General features: G+C 37.1%; 1 protein-coding gene across 1 annotated transcript; it reads left to right on the top strand.

The window, feature by feature from the left end:
* Positions 1–1,725: 1,725 nt before the first annotated feature.
* On the top strand, positions 1,726–19,532 carry CENPK (centromere protein K; the record flags this gene model as incomplete). Its single annotated transcript, XM_057413570.1, has 9 exons — positions 1,726–1,827; positions 3,025–3,081; positions 5,052–5,124; positions 9,761–9,807; positions 11,200–11,282; positions 11,403–11,501; positions 11,799–11,928; positions 15,118–15,171; positions 19,374–19,532. Coding segments are annotated over 9 exons (804 nt in total), but the record flags the coding sequence as incomplete, so codon positions are not given.
* Between the last annotated feature and the right edge of the window lie 2,189 nt (positions 19,533–21,721).

Raw genomic sequence — 21,721 nt, 5'->3', positions numbered from 1 at the left:
CTTTTTTTCCCCTTTTTTTCCCCTTTCCCCCCCTTTTTTTCCCCTTTCCCCCCCCTTTTTTTCCCCTTTCCCCCCCCTTTTTTTCCCCTTTCCCCCCCCTTTTTTTCCCCTTTCCCCCCCCTTTTTTTCCCCTTTCCCCCCCCTTTTTTCCCCTTTCCCCCCCCTTTTTTCCCCTTTCCCCCCCCTTTTTTCCCCTTTCCCCCCCTTTTTTTTCCCCTTTCCCCCCACCATTTTTTTTCCTCTTCTTTTTTTTTGTTTCGTTCACACCTTCTTGGCTCTGCTGATGAGCCTTTTTGCTGTGCTGAAAATTATCTTTTCAGGGCTTATTGTTTATTTGTATCCTTGGTAGTATTTGGTCTGAGAAGAAAAGTATGTTGCATCTCATGACAGCTTAGTTTCTTTATTAGCCCCCTGTGGGGAACTTTACTGGAGGCATTTCAGAAGTCTTAATAAATAACGTGAACTAGTTCTTTGTGATGTTATGGAGACATTTCAAGACTTAAGACGATAATGATTTTTCTTTGCAAAATCTCTGCATGTTAGACCTTATCAGATCATGGCAATCCAGATTTTCTAGTGCTCTGTTTTTAATTATTGATGCACAAACTTGCCAGGAAGGCTAAGTATTGCTCCTTCTCATTTCTCTAGAATGCTTCCAGTGTTCACTGAGACATTCTGTTTTTTTTCTTAGCCATTCTGCTGTGGCATATTTGGAGGTACTAGTTGAACATTTCACTCATTTTAAGTTATTTGGGTTTTCAACATAATTTGCTGCTTTTTTTTCCTGAAAATTACCAAGTTTGAATCAGGAATTTGTGCATCATTAAGACGGCGGAAATGTTTATTTCTTCTTTATATATTTATCTTTTGTTAATGTCTCTTCCTAATCTCAAAGTGTTTGGTAGTTTTAGCAAGACATTTAAATATCTTTAAAGGCTTCCTGCATCTTGTACATTTAGGAAATTCCTGTTCGTAGTTCTACCTTACAGAAATTTTTCCTTTGAATACCATTTTCGCCCTTCTTGATTTTCCCTCTTAATTGCTGTTTTCATTCTGGTATCTCTTTATAGATTGAACTAGGATTAAATTCCTGAACGTGTATATGTTTCTCTTTGACCCAACAGTTTTGCAAACTTTTTAATTTAACTTAGGTTGATTTTTTTTCTTGGTTGTCCTTGTGCCCTCTTTCATTGATTTTCTGCATCTCTTTCAGGTTCTTTTGTTTGGGTTTTTTTTGAGTAACCTGCAGGACACTTCACTTTTGTGCGTCAAAAATACTCTGAATTTAAGTTGTTACAAGGAGAACTATATTAGGTCATTTACTGGCAGACAGAGCAGAAATAACTATGTTTAAGAACTTTGCAGATTTATGAAAGAAAAGCATGGCTTTATAGATGTGAGATTCTCTTATTGCTTCTTTAATAAAGTTGTCAGAAAATAAAAACTGCCATTACAATAACAAAAGCAATTTTGAATATTTAGGTCTTTGTGATTCAGTTTTAAAATCATGAATAGGACCTTCAGATTTTCCTATAGTAATATAGTTAGCCAGGTTTACTGAATGATTGGGTGCTATCTAGAAATACAGGGGAGTTAACTGAAAGTTTTTTATCTAGAGGGATTGCTCTGTTACCTGCTATTTCAGGTCAAATACATATGATTCAGTAACCTGTTAATTATTATTGTAGAGCCACATGGTAATTGTTCTGTTTGCTTGCCAATTAGGCCGAAAATTTACAAGAAATCCCTGATGACTCAGTTTGTTATGCAGATGCCAAGGAAGAAATCTTGGAGGAATGTGAGAGTATTTGGAAGCAGATGGAAGAGGTATGCAAATCACAACTGATAGACTAGATTGTAAACCTTCCTCAGTGTTTTATGTTCATCTCCCCATCCTCACCCCTGCAAAGAAACAAAACCAGTAAAGAAGAAGGGGGCGAGGAGGAGGTGGGTGGGTGTGCAGGGAGAAGAACAGATTTTCAGGCAGGCCAAAGGCAGAAGTACTGGCAGGGATGAAGAATGCTGAGTGTGCTGATACTTTGATTTAGTTACAGTGGGAGTATATGTTAAAACTAGGAAAAACTAAACAATGTACTATTTCTGGTACTACCAGCACATTGAGACTTGTGATCCTTCTCTCTTTCTCCTCATGCAAGATGAGATTGAACAGCTGTTCACAAGTTATTTGGATCTTAAGGGAGAGAGAGAAAGGGATGATAAAGAGGCTTTGAAGGATTATGTTGTTAGCATATGCTCATGCAAACTCACATCCTTGAGAATAAAATTTATCTCACTCGATATATGGTTCACTATGTTAATAAAACTTTGTAAGGCTAGTTATTTTTATTTACAGGAATACCAGGAAAGATAAACTTTAAACAGGTCTGAGGGAATGCTGTGCATCCTATAAGATTCTGCTGAGTCTGATGAAGACTCAAGTTATAAATTTGTGTTTTGAGAGTCTTAATTGTTTCACACAATTTTATGTGGTTTTTATATGCTAGTTGTGCAAGTTCTGAATTGTAGACTCAAAGCAATAAAATTATCTAAAGCTGAAATAAAAATACTTCCAAATTTACAATAGCACAAACCATAGACAACCCACAGTGCAGGGTTTTTTTTTCACAGATTTTGTAAAAATATGATTTGACAGAATTAGGTCTAAAGACTAATGCCATTTTTTTTAATTTGTTTTTACATGTAAACTTGTCTTAATATTGAAAAAGTGGCAGGGAATCCTGTGTCTAGGTTTATGAAGTACTGTAGGAAATTATCAACAAGTTTTGTTTGACAGCACTTCGGAGAATATGAACTTTATTCAAAATTTTCAGAAAATTTACTGTGGTTTGATTTCAAAATATTTCTTCCTTTGCTGTTCTGGGTCAGGCTCTGGGGGATGTGGGAGCCAACTCAAAACTTTTATTCCAATATTAAACAAATTTTATAATTTGCAAGCATCATGTCCCTTTCTTACAAAAGGGAAGCGTAAATAAACATTGTTTTTTGTTCTTTTTTTCTACCAAGTGTCAGAGCAAGCTAAAGTTTCTAGAAACAGCAACACTGCCAAAATCAAATGCCAAGGTAAGACAGTATTGTTTTTATATGCTTCACAAAATACTTAGTTTTCTGTAAAGAGGTGCTGTGTATCCTAAAGAAGGAAATTAAAGTGTTTTCACTTACCCTTTGAATATGACAACTTTATCGTTACTAACTTTGAAACTGTATTCTGAAGTATGTGTCTAGCAAATACTGAAAAGTTGCATTTATGCATAGCAAAAAGGTTGTATGCAGTCCTGACACGCTACTGATAAATGACTAACATAGGCAGCAAAATGGAGGGCTGTGTAATGTCAATACCCATTTGGACTATTTCCTAATCATTGCATATGTAATTTGTGAAACTATATGCATCCCTTCAGTTTTACTCTGGAACAACTTTGTATCTGCAAATTGTAGTTGTTCTCTGCTTGTGGATATCATTAGGAAACTGATGTGCTTGAATTGGAATCAAACTGTGTGATGCTAAAAGCATGAACATGAGCTCCTGTAGCTCACAACTTTTGGGGAGCATGCAAAAAGGCAATGCTGGCTCACAGTTTATTTTTAAATTCTAAATAGGAACCTTTAAAATAGAATTTATATGAGGACTCCAAATTTGGAAAGTATGAAATATGCAGGCCTTATAAATCTCCATCTTATATGATTTCAGTAAGAGAATTCAGAATCAAATTCAATACACTTGGCTGAATAATTAACAAAAAGAACTGTTCCGCTATCCGTTGACTACATCAGATCTGTAATTATTATGTAATTACTAACATTAATCTCTTGTTTGTAATAAACTATGTTCTAAACTCTTTAATAAGAATAAATAAATGATTCATATTTAAATACATAAAATACAATTATTTTCTTTATTATTTCAGATAAAATCCTATCTGTAGAAATAAATTTTGTGCAATTTTAATTGGGTATAGAGTGAGGTTTTTGTTTCTTTGTAACTTTACTGAAGCACAGCGCACCCTTGTAATTAACACTTAAACTTCTGAGAGGCTTTTCTTGAAAAGTTTTTCTTGATAGGCTTTTTCTTAAGACAATGATTAAATGGAGTCGCAAAAATAAAGATGAAATTAACATTATGTGTCATGATAGAAAATAGGGAGGAGAGGAAAAGGTCATGATATATCCTTTGTCAGCAACTTTCATCAAATCTTACTGCAGTCCTTGCCAATGTAGGCACTTGTATTGAACCCAGGAATCTACAGATCTGTTAGTCTGACTTCAGTACCTTTAAAAATTATGGAGAAGATCACACTGGGTGCTATTGAAAGGCAATTAAAGAAGAATGCAATCATCAGGTGCAGTCAACATGGGTTCACAGGGGGAAAAGTCCTGTTTAACTAATTCGATATCCTTCCAGGATAAGCTCATCTGTTTAGTGGGCAAAGGGAAGGTGGTGATTGTAGTTTTTCTGGATTTCAGTAAGGCCTTTGATAATGTCCATCACAGCATCTTTCTGGACAATTGTCCCAACTGTGGGATGAACAGGTACAATGAACACTGGACAAAGAACCAGCTGAAAGGCAGGGCTCAGATGGTTGTATTGAATGGGGATGTGTCTAGTTGGCAACCAGTCACCGCCAGTGTTCCTCAGGGTTTGGTTCTTCTGTTCAATATTTTTATCAGCAATCTGGATGCCAGAGTTTAATGCACTGTTAGCAAGTTTGCTGATGATACCAAACAGGGAAATGCTGTTGACTCTTTCAAGGGCAAGAGGCTTGGTAGAGAGATCTAGATAGGTTGCAGCATTGGGCAGTCATCAGTGGCATGGCATTTAATGAACAAATGTCAGATTTGCACATGGGACAGAGTAACTCCAGGCACAAATATAAACTCAGAGGGTAGTGGCTGGAGAGCAGCCCCAGGGATCTGGGGGTGCTTGTTTGGTGTCCTCTGTTGTATAAACTTAATAATGGAATTTGTACACTATCTCATTTTACTCCAGTGTAACTCGACACACTTCAAGAGGTGCTTCTTTTCTTCTTATACAGTTTTCCTTGTCTGTCATGCACATGAAAGCTTTGACAGCAGAATATAATCAGTGGCAAAAAAGGAGTCCTGAAAGTAAGTAATAGCTTCCATGTAAGGTATACTCATAAACATCTGAGAAGTCTCTTTCATCTAGGCATCTTAAACTGTGTATTGAATATCTGCTGATTGTATTTTCATACTATACTAACTACTGTATTTTCATACTATAACTAACTTAAATTCTTCCCACATTAGCATGTATGTTTTATTTTTATACTTGTTTTGCACTTCAGTTCTAAGTGAACTTAGAATTCACTTTGAATTCTACTATAACTTAATCTCATATTTCTGGACAAATAAATACATGATTTATATCATCATTCATTAGTCAAATGGAAAAAATAACTGTTAGACCTCCTAACAAAATCACAGAAGTCCATTATACTGTTACCCTCCAGCAGGTTTCTCCTTTCTTTGATTTTCTTTCTTTCATTTGTATTTTTGTTTTAGGAGAGAACTACTTCGGCAAATAATTGCGTTCATTCTGTCTTTTAAGAAGTGGACAAATTTTTTATCTTTGCAAGTATTGCTAATAAACAATAATTTGCCCATACATTTTTTAACCATAACATATTTGATTTTTTATTTTTGTTTTAATACTTAAAAAAAGTATGTCTTGTTATGATGTACTAGCTGAAACTTTGAAGTAAGCCTTTAGTGGTAAGGCCGTTACATAGTAACAAAATGTCTTATCTTGGATTTAACAAAGGTCAGAGATCTTGAGTCAAGAAAAGATGGTAAAAGACATTTCAGTTTATTTTAACATAAGAATCCAGATTACTTACTGATCCTGAGAAGGAAAAATCACTGAGACAAGTAAGTAGTAGCTCTTAAGTTTGTTAGGCATTATCAGATATACATTCCTCAGTTCTTCAAAATATTTTTTGTGCATAAGCATCAGTGCTGACTGATTTCATTCTGTTGCAAGGCTGATGTGGCCAGACACTGAAAACAAACCAATTCAGAATCTGAGTATGAGTGAAGTCTGTTTTTTCAGATGTCCCATTTTGAGACTTCAGAAACAGTTCACACTAGACTCTCATTAGTATTTTGGTAGCACTCAGTCTTATGTCTCCTGTCAAGGACTTGTTAACATCTTTCAACTCATCTTAGTAAAACTTACTAGTTAATTTTTAAGTGGACACGTTGACTCATTTGCCTATTTATTATGACAGAAGAGGCTTCGGTTTTTTAGTGTTTAGAAAATGACAGGAATGTGTTTTAGACAGCAGATGGTGATTTCCAGTATCTTTGTTATTTGTCCAAATGAGAATGCATTTTCAGATGACCATTAAAGTAATGTCTCCAGCTTCTTTTGAAGTTCAGTAGACCAAACGTATGACATTGAATTTGGGAAATACTGCTTCTTGGCCGCTGCTTATGAATAAGCTGGTAGCTTAAAGCGAATTAATTGGAAGCACTTACAGTTTTTTATCTGGGTAGAGTACCTGGAGATGTTAGGGTTTCTTATTTAAATATGGAATAAATTTAAATTTTAAGCCATTTGCTTAAAAATATTCTTGGGGCTTGACCTGTTTTTATTGGCTTGCTGACTTGCTTTGCTCAATCATTCTTGTTCCCAGGTGATAAGATTTATTATTAGAAATCTTAATTTTGTGCTAGAGAAATGATGTATGCACATTATAATGCAAATAATATTTTGCAGCCAAAGTTTTGGCTTTTTGGCTAACTTTCTGATGGGAGGAAAAAGAAGCTGCTAAGAATTCATATAGAGTTACAATGCTTGTGTGAAAATGAGGAGACTCTATATTTACATCTTCTCTGTCCATCTTGGCTTCTTTCTACTCTTTGTTTTGAAGGAAGAATTACTTATTTAGATAAATATAGTGTTTTCAACTAGGAATAGCAGAAATACTAATTTCATATAATTTACTAATAGAGCATGAATGGCCGGTTGCCTGATTTGGTTTCTCCTTTAGTAATGGCCAGGTCATTTCTTGTAAATGAAGGCCTGTCAGCATTTCAATTTTAAACCTTATTTTCAGAGGTTATAACTTGGCAGTTCTACACTTCTCTGGGCACAATATTGGCACACAGACTTGAATCCACAATGCAAATTTTTTGTTCAAAGCTTTTACTTTAGTCTCTTCCTAAATTTCTGGTACTATTTATGTAGTTCTAGAGCTGCAAAATCAGCTGAATTGAAACTTTTTAACAAGCATGTGGCTTATGAAAATAGACTTTAACTTGTACCTTTGCAAAGTGGAATCAACCATATTTTAAACTATATAAAACAGTTGTGGTGTCTGCATAATTTCTATTTTTCTCTACAAAATGTTAGTATTATGCCAAATTCCTTTTATTTTAATAGGAGTTTTTGTATAAACGTGCATGGTAGTTGCTTTTAATTTCGTAGCATCTGCTAGTGTTTTGCTTAGTAATTGTACTGTGTATCACTAGGCAATTCTTTTTGACCTTTAATTTTTGCAAATATAGTGATTCATAATTGAAAAAGCTTTACCTGATAATAGATAAAGCAACCAGTGTTCTTTCTGCCATAAATACGTTGTCCCAGTGTGTTAGGTCTCTACTGTTCCTTCACTAAGTTAGGGTTACCAATTTCTTTCCTAGGAAGATATGGCCTTCTATTATGATACTTGAACAATATGAATATTGAATGGGAACCACATACTTGGGATTAGGTATCTAAAGATAGTGGGGTTTTTAAAAAGTTTTAAAAGAAGGGTTAGAAACCAATAGTAGAAATTGATAATTCCAGGTAGTGAGGGCTCACTATAATTGGAGCTAGGGGGAGTTATATGGCTACATTCAAATACGCCAGTGAATGTGAATAAAAGCACACCAGTGAATTTTATCACATGTATGTAGGGTATTCATTTCATTAAAGAAATCTTGCCCTAATAATAGCACAAAACATTACCTCCAACAGCTCTTAAACATAAGCTTAATTTGGGACCATTGTGCTCAAATTTTTGTGTCAAGATTTAGTGACAGTAATTGTCCAGGTAAAAGGGGGTTTATTGTGACATTCAGTAGTTCTGCTAATTTTCATCTAGGAACAAACACTGCTTTTAAAACTACTGATCTAAGTCTTCTCAAAGTTTGTGGAGATAAAAGCTATAAAATTACCTGAAAATGTGCTTCTATAAGCTTATGAAATCAGCTGTGTTGTATTTGGTAGATGTTTAATGCTTCAAAAGGAGTGTGGCCAGCAGGGAGAAGGAGGTGATCCTGACCCTCTGCTCTCGTGACCTCACTTGGAGTATTGTGTGCAGTTTTGGTGTCCTCAACATAAAAAGGACCTGAAGCTGTTGGAGCAAGTCCAGAGGAGGGCCACGAGGCTGATCAGGGGACTGGAGCACCTCCTGTATGAAGACAGGCTGAGAAAGTTGGGGCTGTTCAGCCTGGACAAGAGAGGGCTGCGTGGACACCTCATAGCAGCCTTGCAGTATCTGAAGGGGACCTATAAGGATGCTGGGGAGGGACTCTTCATTAGGAACTGTACTGATAGGACAAGGCGTAACAGGTTAAAACTTAAACAGGGGAAGTTTAGATTGGATATAAGGAAGAAGTCCTTTACTGTGAGGGTGGTGAGGCACTGGAATGTGTTGTCCAGGGAAGTTGTGAATGCTCCATCCCTGGCAGTGTTCAAGACCAGGCTGAACAAAGTCTTGGGTGAGATGTTTTAGTGTGAGGTGTCCCTGCCCATGGCAGGAGTTGGAACTAGATGATCTTAAGGTCCTTTCTAACCCTAACTATTCTATGATTTTATGGGAGGCTTAAAGGTTTTCCTTTTTGTTAAAGGAAAAGCTTTGATTTGAGTAATTATTTTTAAGATGAGAGATTTGGAGCCCAAGCCTGGACAAAAAAATATTACTGTCATATTAAGATTTCATTCTGTTACTGTAGGTTTCATTTCTACTGTTAAGAGATTCAAATGCTTCACTTTTTCAAAAGTCCTGTGATTATGGAGATGCTGCAAGTTGGCATGGAACTGAGAATTGATTGAAGTCCATTGAAGGCTATCAATTAAAATTCAGTATTCAGAAAATTCAAGAGCCATAAATAGCTGTGTTTTGCAGAAGTATTCTGGGGAAACATTGCCAAATCCATCAATAGTGCAGTACTTTCCATTAAATACTGCTGTTGCTCAGGGTTGGAGTTGAGATATTACCTTGATGGGGCTTTCATCTCCCTACCTATGGCTGTTTTTTTGAACAGTATTGATGGTGAAATTCTTGTTCTTTAAACATGATGTACTTAATCAGGACTGTAAAGCCTTCAGGAAGTTGTTTAACAAGGAATTGAAAGACTGGAAGGATTTAATTGCCCACATTGGTAATGTTGATAGAATCCCTTCCACTGAAAAAAATAGGCATACTTATCCTGAAGTGTGACTGTAGTTCGCATTCAATATTATGTACCTATATACCTGAGCTAGTTCAGGTGTAAAAAATAATATGGAAGCATTAACACCACACTTTTTTCAGTCTAATTTAAGTTGCTGAAAAGTGACAGTAGGTTAGCCCAGCAGGACACCACAAAATGTTGTTAAACTGCTGTTTACAGCCAAACTGGTTCTTTAGGGGCTACCCAAGATTTTCTCCAGCCAGACTGCTTTTCAGTATAAACAAGTCTGCATCATCTAATGCATAAAATAAAATAAAAAAATCTTTTTTTTTTTCAGTGATTTCTACCAATCCAGATATACTGTTGTCATTAGGAAAAAAAGAGGTAAGTCTTTTTGTTTGTCAAAACATAGTAACTTTTTTTCTTTGGAAAAAGTTATGTGCAGTTGCTGCATTTTCCTATAACTATTCCTGTGGTGCACTACTGCTAGGATACAGTGTATGTTTCTTCAGGCATTGTTATAATATTTTTCTCCCCTGTATTATGACTACAACAATTTCCTAGTTGTAGTGAATATTTTTAACAAAAGGTTTTTATATATTGCATTTCATACTTGATATAAAATAGTGTAACATTATGTATTACACAGAAGTCAGTATTCTTAGATTTAGATTTCTGTGGCAATAATTTGCAAATAACTTATTGAGTTCTTCCAGCCTTGGAAGAAAGAGCAAATCAAGAATGTCTTAGGGTTATCGTTACACTATATTGACCGCACATTGGTATGTAGCGTGACCTGAGAATATTGATGTGGCTATGGATTAACAAAAAAAAAAAAATCCCCTCTCCCCCAAGAAAAAGACCCAAACCCCACACCGCTAGTTTTTGGTTTTCTCCTTCCTAGCTGCTTTCCTTTCTCCAGTGTCAGTCATAATAGGAAACTCAACCACAGTTCAGAGTCATTATTAAGAAGTTCTTTGCTTACACACTTTCATTTGACTGTATTGCTATGGAATATTTGATTTAATATTACATTTTGTGCTGTATTTAGGATTCCAATTTTTTTTTCAGATGTTGCATAGATGGAGCATATTTGCTTCTGTAGAATATTCTCAAAATTTTTATTTCTTTGAGATAAATATGAAAGTTCCTCCTGTGGAAAGAGGCAGAATATATCCAAATCATATATTAAACAAAACACATAAACTATTAGAAATACTGCTTTGTAGAATATGATGCACTAATGAAAAACTCAGTCCACTGTGAGTCCTTTCTTCCCTATCTTTAGCAGCGCATACAGCTTCTGGCTGAAGTAGTTTTATTTTTCCCTTTTGTGTCTCCCAGGAATGTCCATATCACTGAGGACCATTTAATTCATGGATGCAGTTAGTCTTTGTAGTATCTTTGTTTTTTGAGTGCTATATATTTTATGTTGGTGCAATTAGCATGGATTTATTCTTGTAAGCAGCTGCACTGAGACAACACAGGCCTGGTACTGCAGATCTTCTCCTCAGTCTTTCATCAGCTGAGCAGTTCATGTGTGTGCTCCGTAATCTGCTTCAGGTCAGAGCTTCAAGACACAAATGAGCAGCTGGTGGCAGTATAATTTTAAATAGTTCAACTGGATTTAAAAGTAGTGTGTCACTCTATAGCTGTATTTAAGAAATTACAGATAATTTTACCTCTCTAGGAGGTTTACGGAAGTAAGTTTACCTAGAAAAAATATTACAGACTGGGCTACCTGCAAACCATAGGTTTGCTTGTACTTTCTTATAGTTGGAGAAAGTAAAAGATGATCTTGAAAATGTGCTGTCAACAGTTCAGGTAAAGAATAAAAGCCTGGAAGAAGACCTGAAAAGGTAATATAATAATTTGAATTTATGAATGCTGTAAACTTTGTTATGGCGCATTACTTTTTTTGACTGTCCAGGGAAACTGTTTTGTTTGTTGCAACATTTCCTACTTTTCATGTTTCAAAGAGAACAGCAGTGGTACGAAGAACAGAAGCAGTTAGTAGATTCTCTTAGTAGAACTCGAGAAGAGACAAAAAGACAAGTTGAACAAGTTTCCAAGAAAAGGTATTTCCACATTTTTTTATATTGAAAAATTTAAATATCAACAAGAGCAAATGAGCAAACAAACTTAAATATTCTTCTTTTGTTAAATAGATCAAAAATAACTCAATAATCCATATTTGAAACACAAAATGTTGCTATTATCTGCTAATATCCTGTGATTCAAAGTGTTGAACTTATAACAATAGAAAGCAAGAGATTCTTTTGGTTAAGAACTTTGGTTATTTATTTTATTTTGGTTAAGAACTTCTTATTTATTTTATTAAATTTCATATTGTACTGCTATGTTTCTATTTCTAGAGCATTTCATGAACAGAGAAAGAAAATCTTGGAACTAAAGGTATATAAGAAAAAACTACTGACTGCTCTGGAGGAATTCCTGGAAGAACATTTTCCTCCTCCAGAGAAAGGTGGAAGTGCTGGAAAGAAGGTAAGATTTTCTCAAGAGCTGTTAAATTTTGAATGTTCAATTAGATGCAAGATCTTTTTTAAGTCACTAGCATAGAATCTGCAGTTCTATTTTGAAGTAAGTATAGTTCTTACACCTGATCCTTTAGGTTTGATATTTTATATTTTCTAGGTTTGATATTAATATTCTTCAGGTTGATTTATATTATTTAAGGCTGTTCCCAGCTGAGTATTTTCCTTTTAATGCATATATACTTTACCCAGTTTGATGCATAGCAATGTATTGTATTTCTTACTGAACTGCAAGCTGTGCCAAATTTGGAATTGGTGAGGGGTTCACTCCAAATTGTTCCATTTTATTTTACTGGACTAGGCAAGTGGATTCATGTTTTCATTGGCAAAGTAAATTTTAATTGTCTAACAATGTTTTTGGAACAATAATAAGGACAAGTGTTTATAATTACAGTGCAGTTTGGAATGTTAACCGCCAATTTCTGTTCAGGCAAACTGGACCAAAAATTACCTTAAAACTGTAGGGAAAATAGGGAGTATTTTGCATAATAAATTTAAAATCTGCAGTAAAAATAGACCTTTACCATTACTATTTGAAAGATTAGCTACAAAAGCTAGGAAAAAAGCAGGGGTCAATTTTTGATTTTCAGACATGTAATACAGAAATAGAAAGCTTTTCTTCATTCCACTTCCCTACTATTTCAGACAACCACATAATATAATTTCTTTAATATAATTGTGCTCTATTTTAAAACTAATTATTTTTATTACTGCTGCTTCTACTGGGGTTTATTCTAGTACCTTAGAAACAGTCTCCAAACTTCCAGTCTAAATTTATTAGTGTCTAACACATCCATATATTCTCATGCAGTATTGTCCTTAGAATAGCTCTTTCTTGTGTTTACTTCTCCTGTATATTTACACACAGCAATCTTGTACACCCTGCTTCTTTGTTTTGTGAATTGAACTAGAAAAGCTCTTTTATTCTTCTTCTGTTAGGTAATTTTTTTATTTTTTCCCCTGGGTTATCGTAGTAAGACCAGTTTTCTGTATTTGCTTACACTTGGAGTCATCTTTTTTGGAACCTGGTGAAAACCAATATTATAAAACAAAAAACCTGCTAGTTTAGAGTCATCACAAAAGCAGCTAATTACACTCCTGTTTTTTTCTTCCTATTAATCTCAACTGATGAACCCTGAGCTTTTTATTGCTATCATTGTTAAATTAAATCTTAGATTTGCACAGAAGTATATATATTGCATGAAAAATATCACATGGAGCCTTCAAGGCATGATGTCCATTTTCAAAGTCGTTTTCAATCACTTTCAAACAAGAGTATTATATTTTGCTTATACTGCTGTTCTGGTTCCACCCTCCTTTCACCAGGCACCTGCATCGAGGTTTGGGAGTGGGAAGGAAGATTGAACCACAGCAGCCCAGGTTAGCTTCTGTTGCTGTGGCCCAACACTTTTACTATAGGTAGTGGTTGCAGTAAGAATTGTCGTGCATTTTAAATCTCAGATAAAAAGCCTTTTTTTTTTTTTTTTTAAGTTAAGATGTATGAAAAGTTGTATGTTAACAAATATTCTTTATGTCAAGAAGAATATGTCAAGAATCTCCTTGGAATGGAGAAGGTGCCTCTTAAGTTAAATAAATTCTGAGCTTCCTGCTTAAAAAAATGGGAAAAAAGATAGACATGAAGGAAGAATTTGGGGTGCAGAGAGAGAGATAGGTAGTCACCACTGTGGATCCAGTTGTGTCCTGGACATCCTTTGCATCGTTGGAGGTGGTGGGAGTCCTCCAGGGTCCGTAGTCGGTATAGGAAGTAGTGGGAGCCCTCCAGGGTCTGTAGTTGGTATCGGAAGCGGTGCGAGTCTTTTAGGGTTCATAGTCAGTATCTGAGCAGAGTGTCCCCAAGAGTCTGTAATAGCTGTTGGAAGTAGCTGTCAAGTGGGTGTCCTCGTGGAGTGTCCTTCTGGAGTAGTCCTTCTGAAGGTGTGCTTTTGTGGATTTGCCTTCATGGTGATGTTTTTTTGTTTTTTTTTTTGTTTGGGTTTTTTTGGTGATTACCTTTTCCCCCTTTTATGGGTTGGAGGGAGTACCTGTGTTCCTAATGTCACATATTACAAGTTCCTGGTGGACCAGTTTTGCAGCAGTTCTTGGGATAATGGGCAGCAATTCCTCACACCAGACCTTGAGGTAATGGAGAGAAGACTCTTAGTTCTTCCCACTCATCTCTGAGGCAATGGATGATGGAGTCCCATTTCAGTTCCTCACACCCTTCTCTCAGGCAATGGACCCTGGAGTCTTACCTCAGCTCCTCCCCACCCATCTCTGAGACAATGGTCAGTGGAGTCCCATTTCAGCTCCTCACACCAATCTCTCAGAGAATGGTCTGTGGAATCCCATCTCAGCTTCTTTCTCAGCAGTTTTTGAGACAATGGACAGTGGAGTCTGATTTCAGACCAGTCTCTCACAGCTGAGTGAGCAGCCCTGCCCTGCCAGTGCTGTATTATCTCTTTTATTTTGTTGAATGTGATGTGGATGGGGGTGGGGAAGGATAAAATAGAAAAATAAAAGAATCAGGTTCACCATGCAGCAGCATAACCAGTTTTCTTGGTGTTGCTGCCTAAGGAATCCTTATCAGTTCATAGGGAAATTAATTGATTTGCTTGCTGTTAAAACAAGTAATTTTCTAATGATATTTTATTACAGACTTTTTTTCTCCCAAAATTGAAATCAGACTAAACAAATGTAAGCAAATAATGAAATATATTTAGGCACTATAAAGTGAAGTCTTGAGCTGTGTCAAAATGTGTATTATAAACATTTTCCTAAAGTTCACAAAAAGCCATTTTTTCCTAACAGGTCACATGAATGTTTTGCACTGTACATTATGAATATAATGTACTTGGTTCTATTTAAACATAAACCCAGATAGATATACATTGATCATTTAAGGTTAATCTCTTTAATAATTAATTAAAAAATTGTTATATTTAAAGTGTATTATATTGAACTGGTAGATTTAAATACTACCTTGTTATTTCTGTCACAACTAAACCTAAGTAAAATTCTTCATCTGTTGGGTAATATGCAATCAAATAATTGTGTGATTATTTTTATTTGTCAGTTAATATTTTTCCTGACTTTAGGTTTGGGTTTTGTTAATTCATCTGGGGGGTGGTTATCGTTGCAGAACTCTCAAGAAGAGCCAGTTGTAGAACTGAAACCGCTGCAAGATATATTAGAGGTGAGATGGCTTTGTTATATAGAGATTCAGGGGATTTTCCAATACTCAGATCTGACCATAATATGGTAATAAGATAAATAACATCATACGACATACAGTTAAGGTATTTAATTGAAAAGTAGAATGTTTAAGAATGTTATATCAGATTTCTGTTTTAATTCCTATTAAATTAAACTCCCATTTAAAAAAAATGTGCAGTAATAGTTTAGGTAACTAAATCTTCAGTTTACTGCAGAGCATGATTATCCCTCATTTCTTAATTTTATAGTAATTATTTCAAGGAGTTTTATGAGCCCTACTGGCTCATATTAAGGGAAAGAAGTGCTATGCTTACTGATTCAGTATAAATTGTATGGCAAAATAGTTTTTCAGAAAAAAAAAATCATAAAATGTTTAGGGTTCTAAAGGACCTTAAAAATCATGTAGTTTCAACCTACCATGCCATGTGCAGGGACATTTCCCATTAGACCAGATTACTCAAGGCCCTGTCCACCTGGCCTTGAACACTGCCAGGGATGGGGCATCCTCAACTTCTCTGGGCAACCTGTTCCAGTGCCTCACCACCCTCACAGTAAAGAACTTCTGCCTTATACCTAACCTGAACTTCCCCTGTTTTAGTATAAGCCCATTACCATTTACATTTAGCCCATTTACCCATTACCCACTACAGTCTCTAATGAGTCCCTCTCCAGCATCCTTGTGGGCCCCATTCAGACACTGGAAGGCTGCTATGAGGTCTCCACGCAGCCCTCTCTTGTCCAGGCTGAACAGCCCCAACTTTCTCAGCCTGTCTTCATACAGGAGGTGCTCCAGTCCCCTGATCATCCTTGTGGCCCTCCTCTGGGCTTGTTCCAACAGTTCCATGTCCTTTTTATGTTGAGGACACCAGAACTGTACACAGTACTCCAAGTAAGGTCTCATGAGAGCAGAGTAGAGGGGCAGGATCACCTCCTTCGACCTGCTGGTCACACTCCTTTTGATGCAGCCCAGGATACGGTTGGCTTTCTGGGCTGCGAGTGCACACTGCAGCCAGCTTATGTTAAGTTTCTCATCGACCAGCACCCCCAAGTCCTTCTCCTCAGGGCTGCTCTGAATCTCTTCTCTGCCCAACCTGTAGCTGTGCCTGGGATTGCTCTGACCCAGGTGCAGGAGCTTGAACTTCGCTTTGTTGGACTTTATGAGGTTGGCACTGGCCACCTCTCAAGCATGTCAAGGCATGCAAGGTCCCTCTGGATGTAATCCCTTTCCTCCAGCATATCAGATGAACCACACAGCTTGGTGTCATTGGCAAACTGGCTGAGGGTGCACTCAAGCCCACTGTCCATGTTGCTGACAAAGACAGACCAATCCCAACACCAACCTCTAAGGGACACCACTCATTAGTGGTCTCCAGCTGGACGTTTAGCCGTAGACCACTACTACTCTCTGGGTGCAGCCAATTCTTTATCCCCCAAGTGATCCATCCAGCAAATTTATGTTTCTCCATAGACATTCTCTTGTTTAGAGACAAGGATATTGTGCAGGATGGTTTCAAGTGCCTTGCACAAGTCTGTATCAGTTGCTCTTCCCTTATAGACAAGTGCTGTGTCCCCATCATAGAAGTCCACCAAATTGGTCAGGCATGATTTGCCCTTCATGAAGCCAAGTTGGGTGTCACCAGTCACTTTGTTGTTTTTCATGTGTCCTAGCTTGGTTTCTAGGAGAATCTGTTCCATGATCTTGTGAAGCACTAAGGTGAGACTGACTGGTCTGTATTTCCCTGGGTCTTCCACTTTCCTCTTTTTAAAAATGGGGGTTATATTTCCCTTTTTCTAGTCATTGGATAATAGTTACAAAAGGACTATTTAATGTGTAATTGTGTGTATAAACTGAATTCTCAAGTGAGGAAATCAATTGGATTCATCCATTTCTAATTGGTTTTATATATATGCCTTACATGTATGCCATATATGTTGGCATGTATGTATGCCAGAATTGCTTAGTATTTTTAATCACATCGCACATTTTAATCACATTGCAAATTCATTAAAATTAATTTGAACTCCAAAGCATAATTTTGAAGGAGCATTAATAATCATTTCACTAACCTTGCTCCTTCTTGATTTAAGTGTGTCATTTGAAGTGAATTTTCCTGTTCGTCCCCCATCCTAATTCTTCAGGCAGTTGTAAGCACCTATATGTGAGACCTCCCTGGGGGAAATTGTTTTGTTTTCTCCCTTCCACCCGCCTGATGGAAAACTTGATTAATAACAGTGTTCTGGTATTAAGATGCTATGATCTGGTCACTATGACATTGTTTTACTTTAAAGTCCTGACTTTGGACTTACATCATCAAAATAGTTTTACATGCTTCAAGTATCTCAGCATGTCTGTTAATTCCAAATTAGGTATAGTTTGCAAACAGAATTTAAAATAGCCACGTTCCCTATGGAATTGAACATTTAAAGCTCTTCTAATGCTTTAAAATTGCCCTTCATATTTTTCTGATATTGTTAATCTCCTCAAAATGTGAGCACACCCAAGTAATGTCAGATTTACATTTAGAAAAACATAGTTCCAAAAATTCTGACTTATTTTAACTGTCTTGGTGTAATCTATCAATGTCCCTTATCTTTGCTTTATGGGAGGTTGTTCTTTTTTCTGTTGAGCAACTTGGTTTTAGCTTCAAGTCCCTGTTAAATTTCAAAAGTGTCATGTTAGATATAGATAATGCTTTCTTAAAGAGACAAATACAAATTCACCTTTGCATTATAATTACAGATTTAGGATTTGCTGTTGTACAGCCATAATTCATTCACAGCATTCTAATTAGTGCATGCGTTCCTAACCATGTCTCCTCAATCTCCATGTGTGTGTTTGTTAAATAATAAAAGTGTACATTTTTAATAAATCTGTTTTGACAAGCTCAGTATATACATTTATATTATTTAGGTGTATCAGTGCTTACTTCATTAAGTTAGTGTAAGTAGTAAGCAAGCAGTAACCTCTTTTCTCATGCAAACTTCAGAATTTTTGTTATACTACTTTTTATTCCAGTAATGAGCTGTTCTTTTAAACAGTTTGAGGAGTATTCCTTTCTGGTTGAGAATTTAGTGAACTAGTTTAAGATTTGAAAAACAGTTTGCAATACAAACATATGTCAAGTTATAATACTTTAGAATCTTCTGAAAAAGAAGAACAGTATTTTTCTTGTTTAATAGTAATGAGTAAAAAAATAAAAAGTTAAGTCCGATAGTGAGGAGTTTTTCTTTAGAGTAGGGGCAGACTGAATATTTTGTACATACTGAAATTGGGAAAGCTATAACACTTGGAAGCTCTGAGTAGAAAGATTAAATTAATGGGATGAATAGAGAGAGCACTGTGGGATGAGTAAGGTTATTTAATCTAATGTGTGCAGTATTCCCCATGAGCAATATTAGGAGGGCATAAACGTGGTCTCTAGGAACAGAAAAAAAAAAAAAGTCAAAACTCTTCTTTGTTTTTAACTTCATTAACTAATGCTATATTTAGATAGGAACAATGGAGTAAAGAAGGGTCAGGAGGAGGTGAATTGTAAAGTGCTTGTCCTGCCCTAAAAAGTAGTGATATTATGAATTTGGATAATCCATTTATGAAACGAGGAGGAAGATTTAATGTGCAAATATGAAGAAGTTAAGCTAGGACTATGATGTTTAACTTCACAACTGCAAACGTATTTCTTTCTAACACTACACACAGAAGGGCACAAAATACAGGAAAAAGAATTTTTCCCAGTCTAAAATGACTTTTAACTTTATAGTGAAATTTAGAAAAATTATACAACATTCTTCTCTGCTAACATACAAAAGGATCATGGAGAAATACCATTTATTGACAGGAAGTCATTATGGTTTTGAGGCAAGTGATGAAATCTAGTTTTCCCTCTTATTTAATGCTTTTAATCTTAAATTAATGGGCACTGATTTAAGGATTAATTATGTAAGGATTTGCCACCTTCATGTTCAGGTATTTTAGGCATTTACAGTTATACCTCTGTAAATTACCCTCTGATAATTTTTGACAGTGGAAAAATTGGTCTGGGTAAAGGAGAATTCTGCAGTCTTGTATTTCTTATGTTGCCTATGTAAGTATCTTTACTACAATAACTTGTATAAATTCAGTTAAGGAGATAAAAATATAGCTGTTCTGTTCATTTCCTAAGTTGTCTTCTTTTGCTCTTCTAGATTCTTGTAGACAAATTACTGAGCACACCGCATGAACCCTATGTAACAATCGATGACTCATTTTGGCCACCTTATCTTGAGTTGCTGCTGCGACATGGAATTGTTCAGAGACATCCAGAAAATCCAGGCAGAATGCGTCTAGAAGCCTTTCATGAGTAGTCATTATTTTTAAATGAAACTGCTCTTACTTGGAGGCTGACATACTTACATTCTATGACGAATCTTTTAAATATCAGTAACAGTTACCTTACGAATTAATCCTAACCTGCTTTTCTATAGCTCTCCTTGTAGTCCATGGCTGCACAAAATTTTCCTGATTTGAATTAATAATGTTTAACCTTGGATAATAAAATATGCTTTTTGTTAATCAGATTTATTGATATAGTAACTTCAGTGATTTCTCAGTTCATGGAAAAAGAAAGGGTTTAATAAAATCATAAACTGGTTTCCAGTGGAACAGCTCTTAAAGACCATCCAATTCCACCCCCCCAACATCCCCCACCTTCCATAAGACCAGATTGCTCCAAGCCCCATCCAGCGTGGCCTTGAACACTGCCAGGGACAACCTGTTCCAATGCCTCTCCACCATCACAGTAAAGAATTTCTTACTAATATCTAATTTAAATCTACTCTCTTCCAGTTTAAAACTGTTACCGTTGTCCTATCACTGAACTTTCTGATAAAGAGTTCCTCCTCATATTTCCTGTAGGTCCTCTTTACAGTACTGGCAGGCTGCTATAGGTTCTCTGTATATTAGAGAAGTCTGGAGCCTTCTCTTCTGCAGGCTGAACAAGCCCAACTATCTCAGCCTTTCCTCATACAGGGGGTGGTGCATCCCTAATTGTTTTTGTGGACCTCCTCAAGCAGATCCATGTCCTTCTTGTGTTGGGGCCCCAGAGCTGGACCCATTACTGCAGGCTGGGGCCTCACGAGAGCAGAGTATAGGGGAAGAATAACCCCCCTTGACCTGCTGATCACAGTCCTTTTGGTGCAGCCCACCACAAGGTTTGCTTTCTGGGCTGCAGGCACAAACTGCTGGGTCATGCTGAGCTTCTCATCAACACCCCCAAGTCCTTCTCCGCAGGGCTGCTCTGAATCTCTCCTCTGCCCAGCCTGTAGCTGTGCCTGGGATTGCTCTGACCCAGGTGTAGGACCTTGCACTTGTCATGGTTAAACTTCATAAGGTTGGCATCAGCCCACCTCACAAGCGTGTCAAGGTCCCTCTGGATGGCATTCCTTCCCTCCAGGGTATAAACCGAACCACACAGCTTGGTGTCATCAGCAAACTTGCTGAGGGCGCACTCAGTCCCACTGTCCATGTCAGTGGCAAAGATGTTGAACAGGATCCATCCCAACACCAACCCCTGAGGGACACCATTTGTCACTGGTACCCTGTTGGACATTGAGCCATTGACCACAACTCTTTGCATGCAGCCATCCAGACAGTTCTTTGAGTGGTCCATCCATCAAATTGATGTCCAATTTAGAGACAAGGATGTCGTGTGGGACAGTGTTGAACACTTTGCACAAGTCCAGGTAGAATAAGTCGGTTGCTCTTCCCATGTCGTCCAGTGTTGTGTCCCCATCATAGAAATCCACCAAAGCGGTCAGGCATGATTTGCCCTCTATGAAGCCACGCTGCCTGTCAGCAGTCACCTTATTTTCCATGTGCCTTAGCATAGTTTCCAGAAGGACCCACTCCACTGCCAGGCACTGAGGTGAGACTGACTGATCTGTAGTTCCTTGGGTCTTCCTTTTTTTCCTTTTAGAAATGGGGATTATATTTCCCCTTTCCAGTCTTGGGGAACTTCACTGCCACAGCTTCAGAAATACAATGGATAGTGGCTGAGCCACTTTACCTGCCAGTTTCCTCAGGACCCACAGATGCATCTGCACTGGGCTGACCCTGGCTGGATTCCAGGTGCCCACCAATGCTACTCTGTCACTCCCCCTTCTCAGCTGAACAGGGGAGAGAAAATACAACAAAAGGATTGTGGATGTAGGTAAGGGTATGGAGAGATCATTTGTTAATTACCATTATGGGCAAACTTGGACTAAAGAAAGTGATTTATAGCTAATGAAATTAGAGCAGGAAACGAGAAAGGAAACCAAATCTTAAAATACCTTCTCCCCACACCTCCCTTCTTCCTGGGCTCAGCTTCAATCCCGATTTGTCAACCTCCTTCCGCCAAGCAGGGGAACAGAGAATGGGGGTTGTGGTCAGTTCATCACAAGTTGTCTTTGCTGGCCCTTCCTCCTCAAGGGAGGACTTCTGACACTCTTCCCCTGCTCCAGCGTGGGGTCTCTTCCATGGGTACAGTCCTTCTGGAGCAGACTGCTCCAGCGTG

Source organism: Pezoporus wallicus, unplaced genomic scaffold (assembly GCF_028554395.1).
Source record: "Pezoporus wallicus isolate ANWC-B61680 ecotype Strahan unplaced genomic scaffold, APGP_CSIRO_Pwel_v1 contig_608, whole genome shotgun sequence".
Classification (NCBI taxonomy): domain Eukaryota; kingdom Metazoa; phylum Chordata; class Aves; order Psittaciformes; family Psittacidae; genus Pezoporus; species Pezoporus wallicus.
This window is presented reverse-complemented; position numbering and strand designations above follow the sequence as displayed.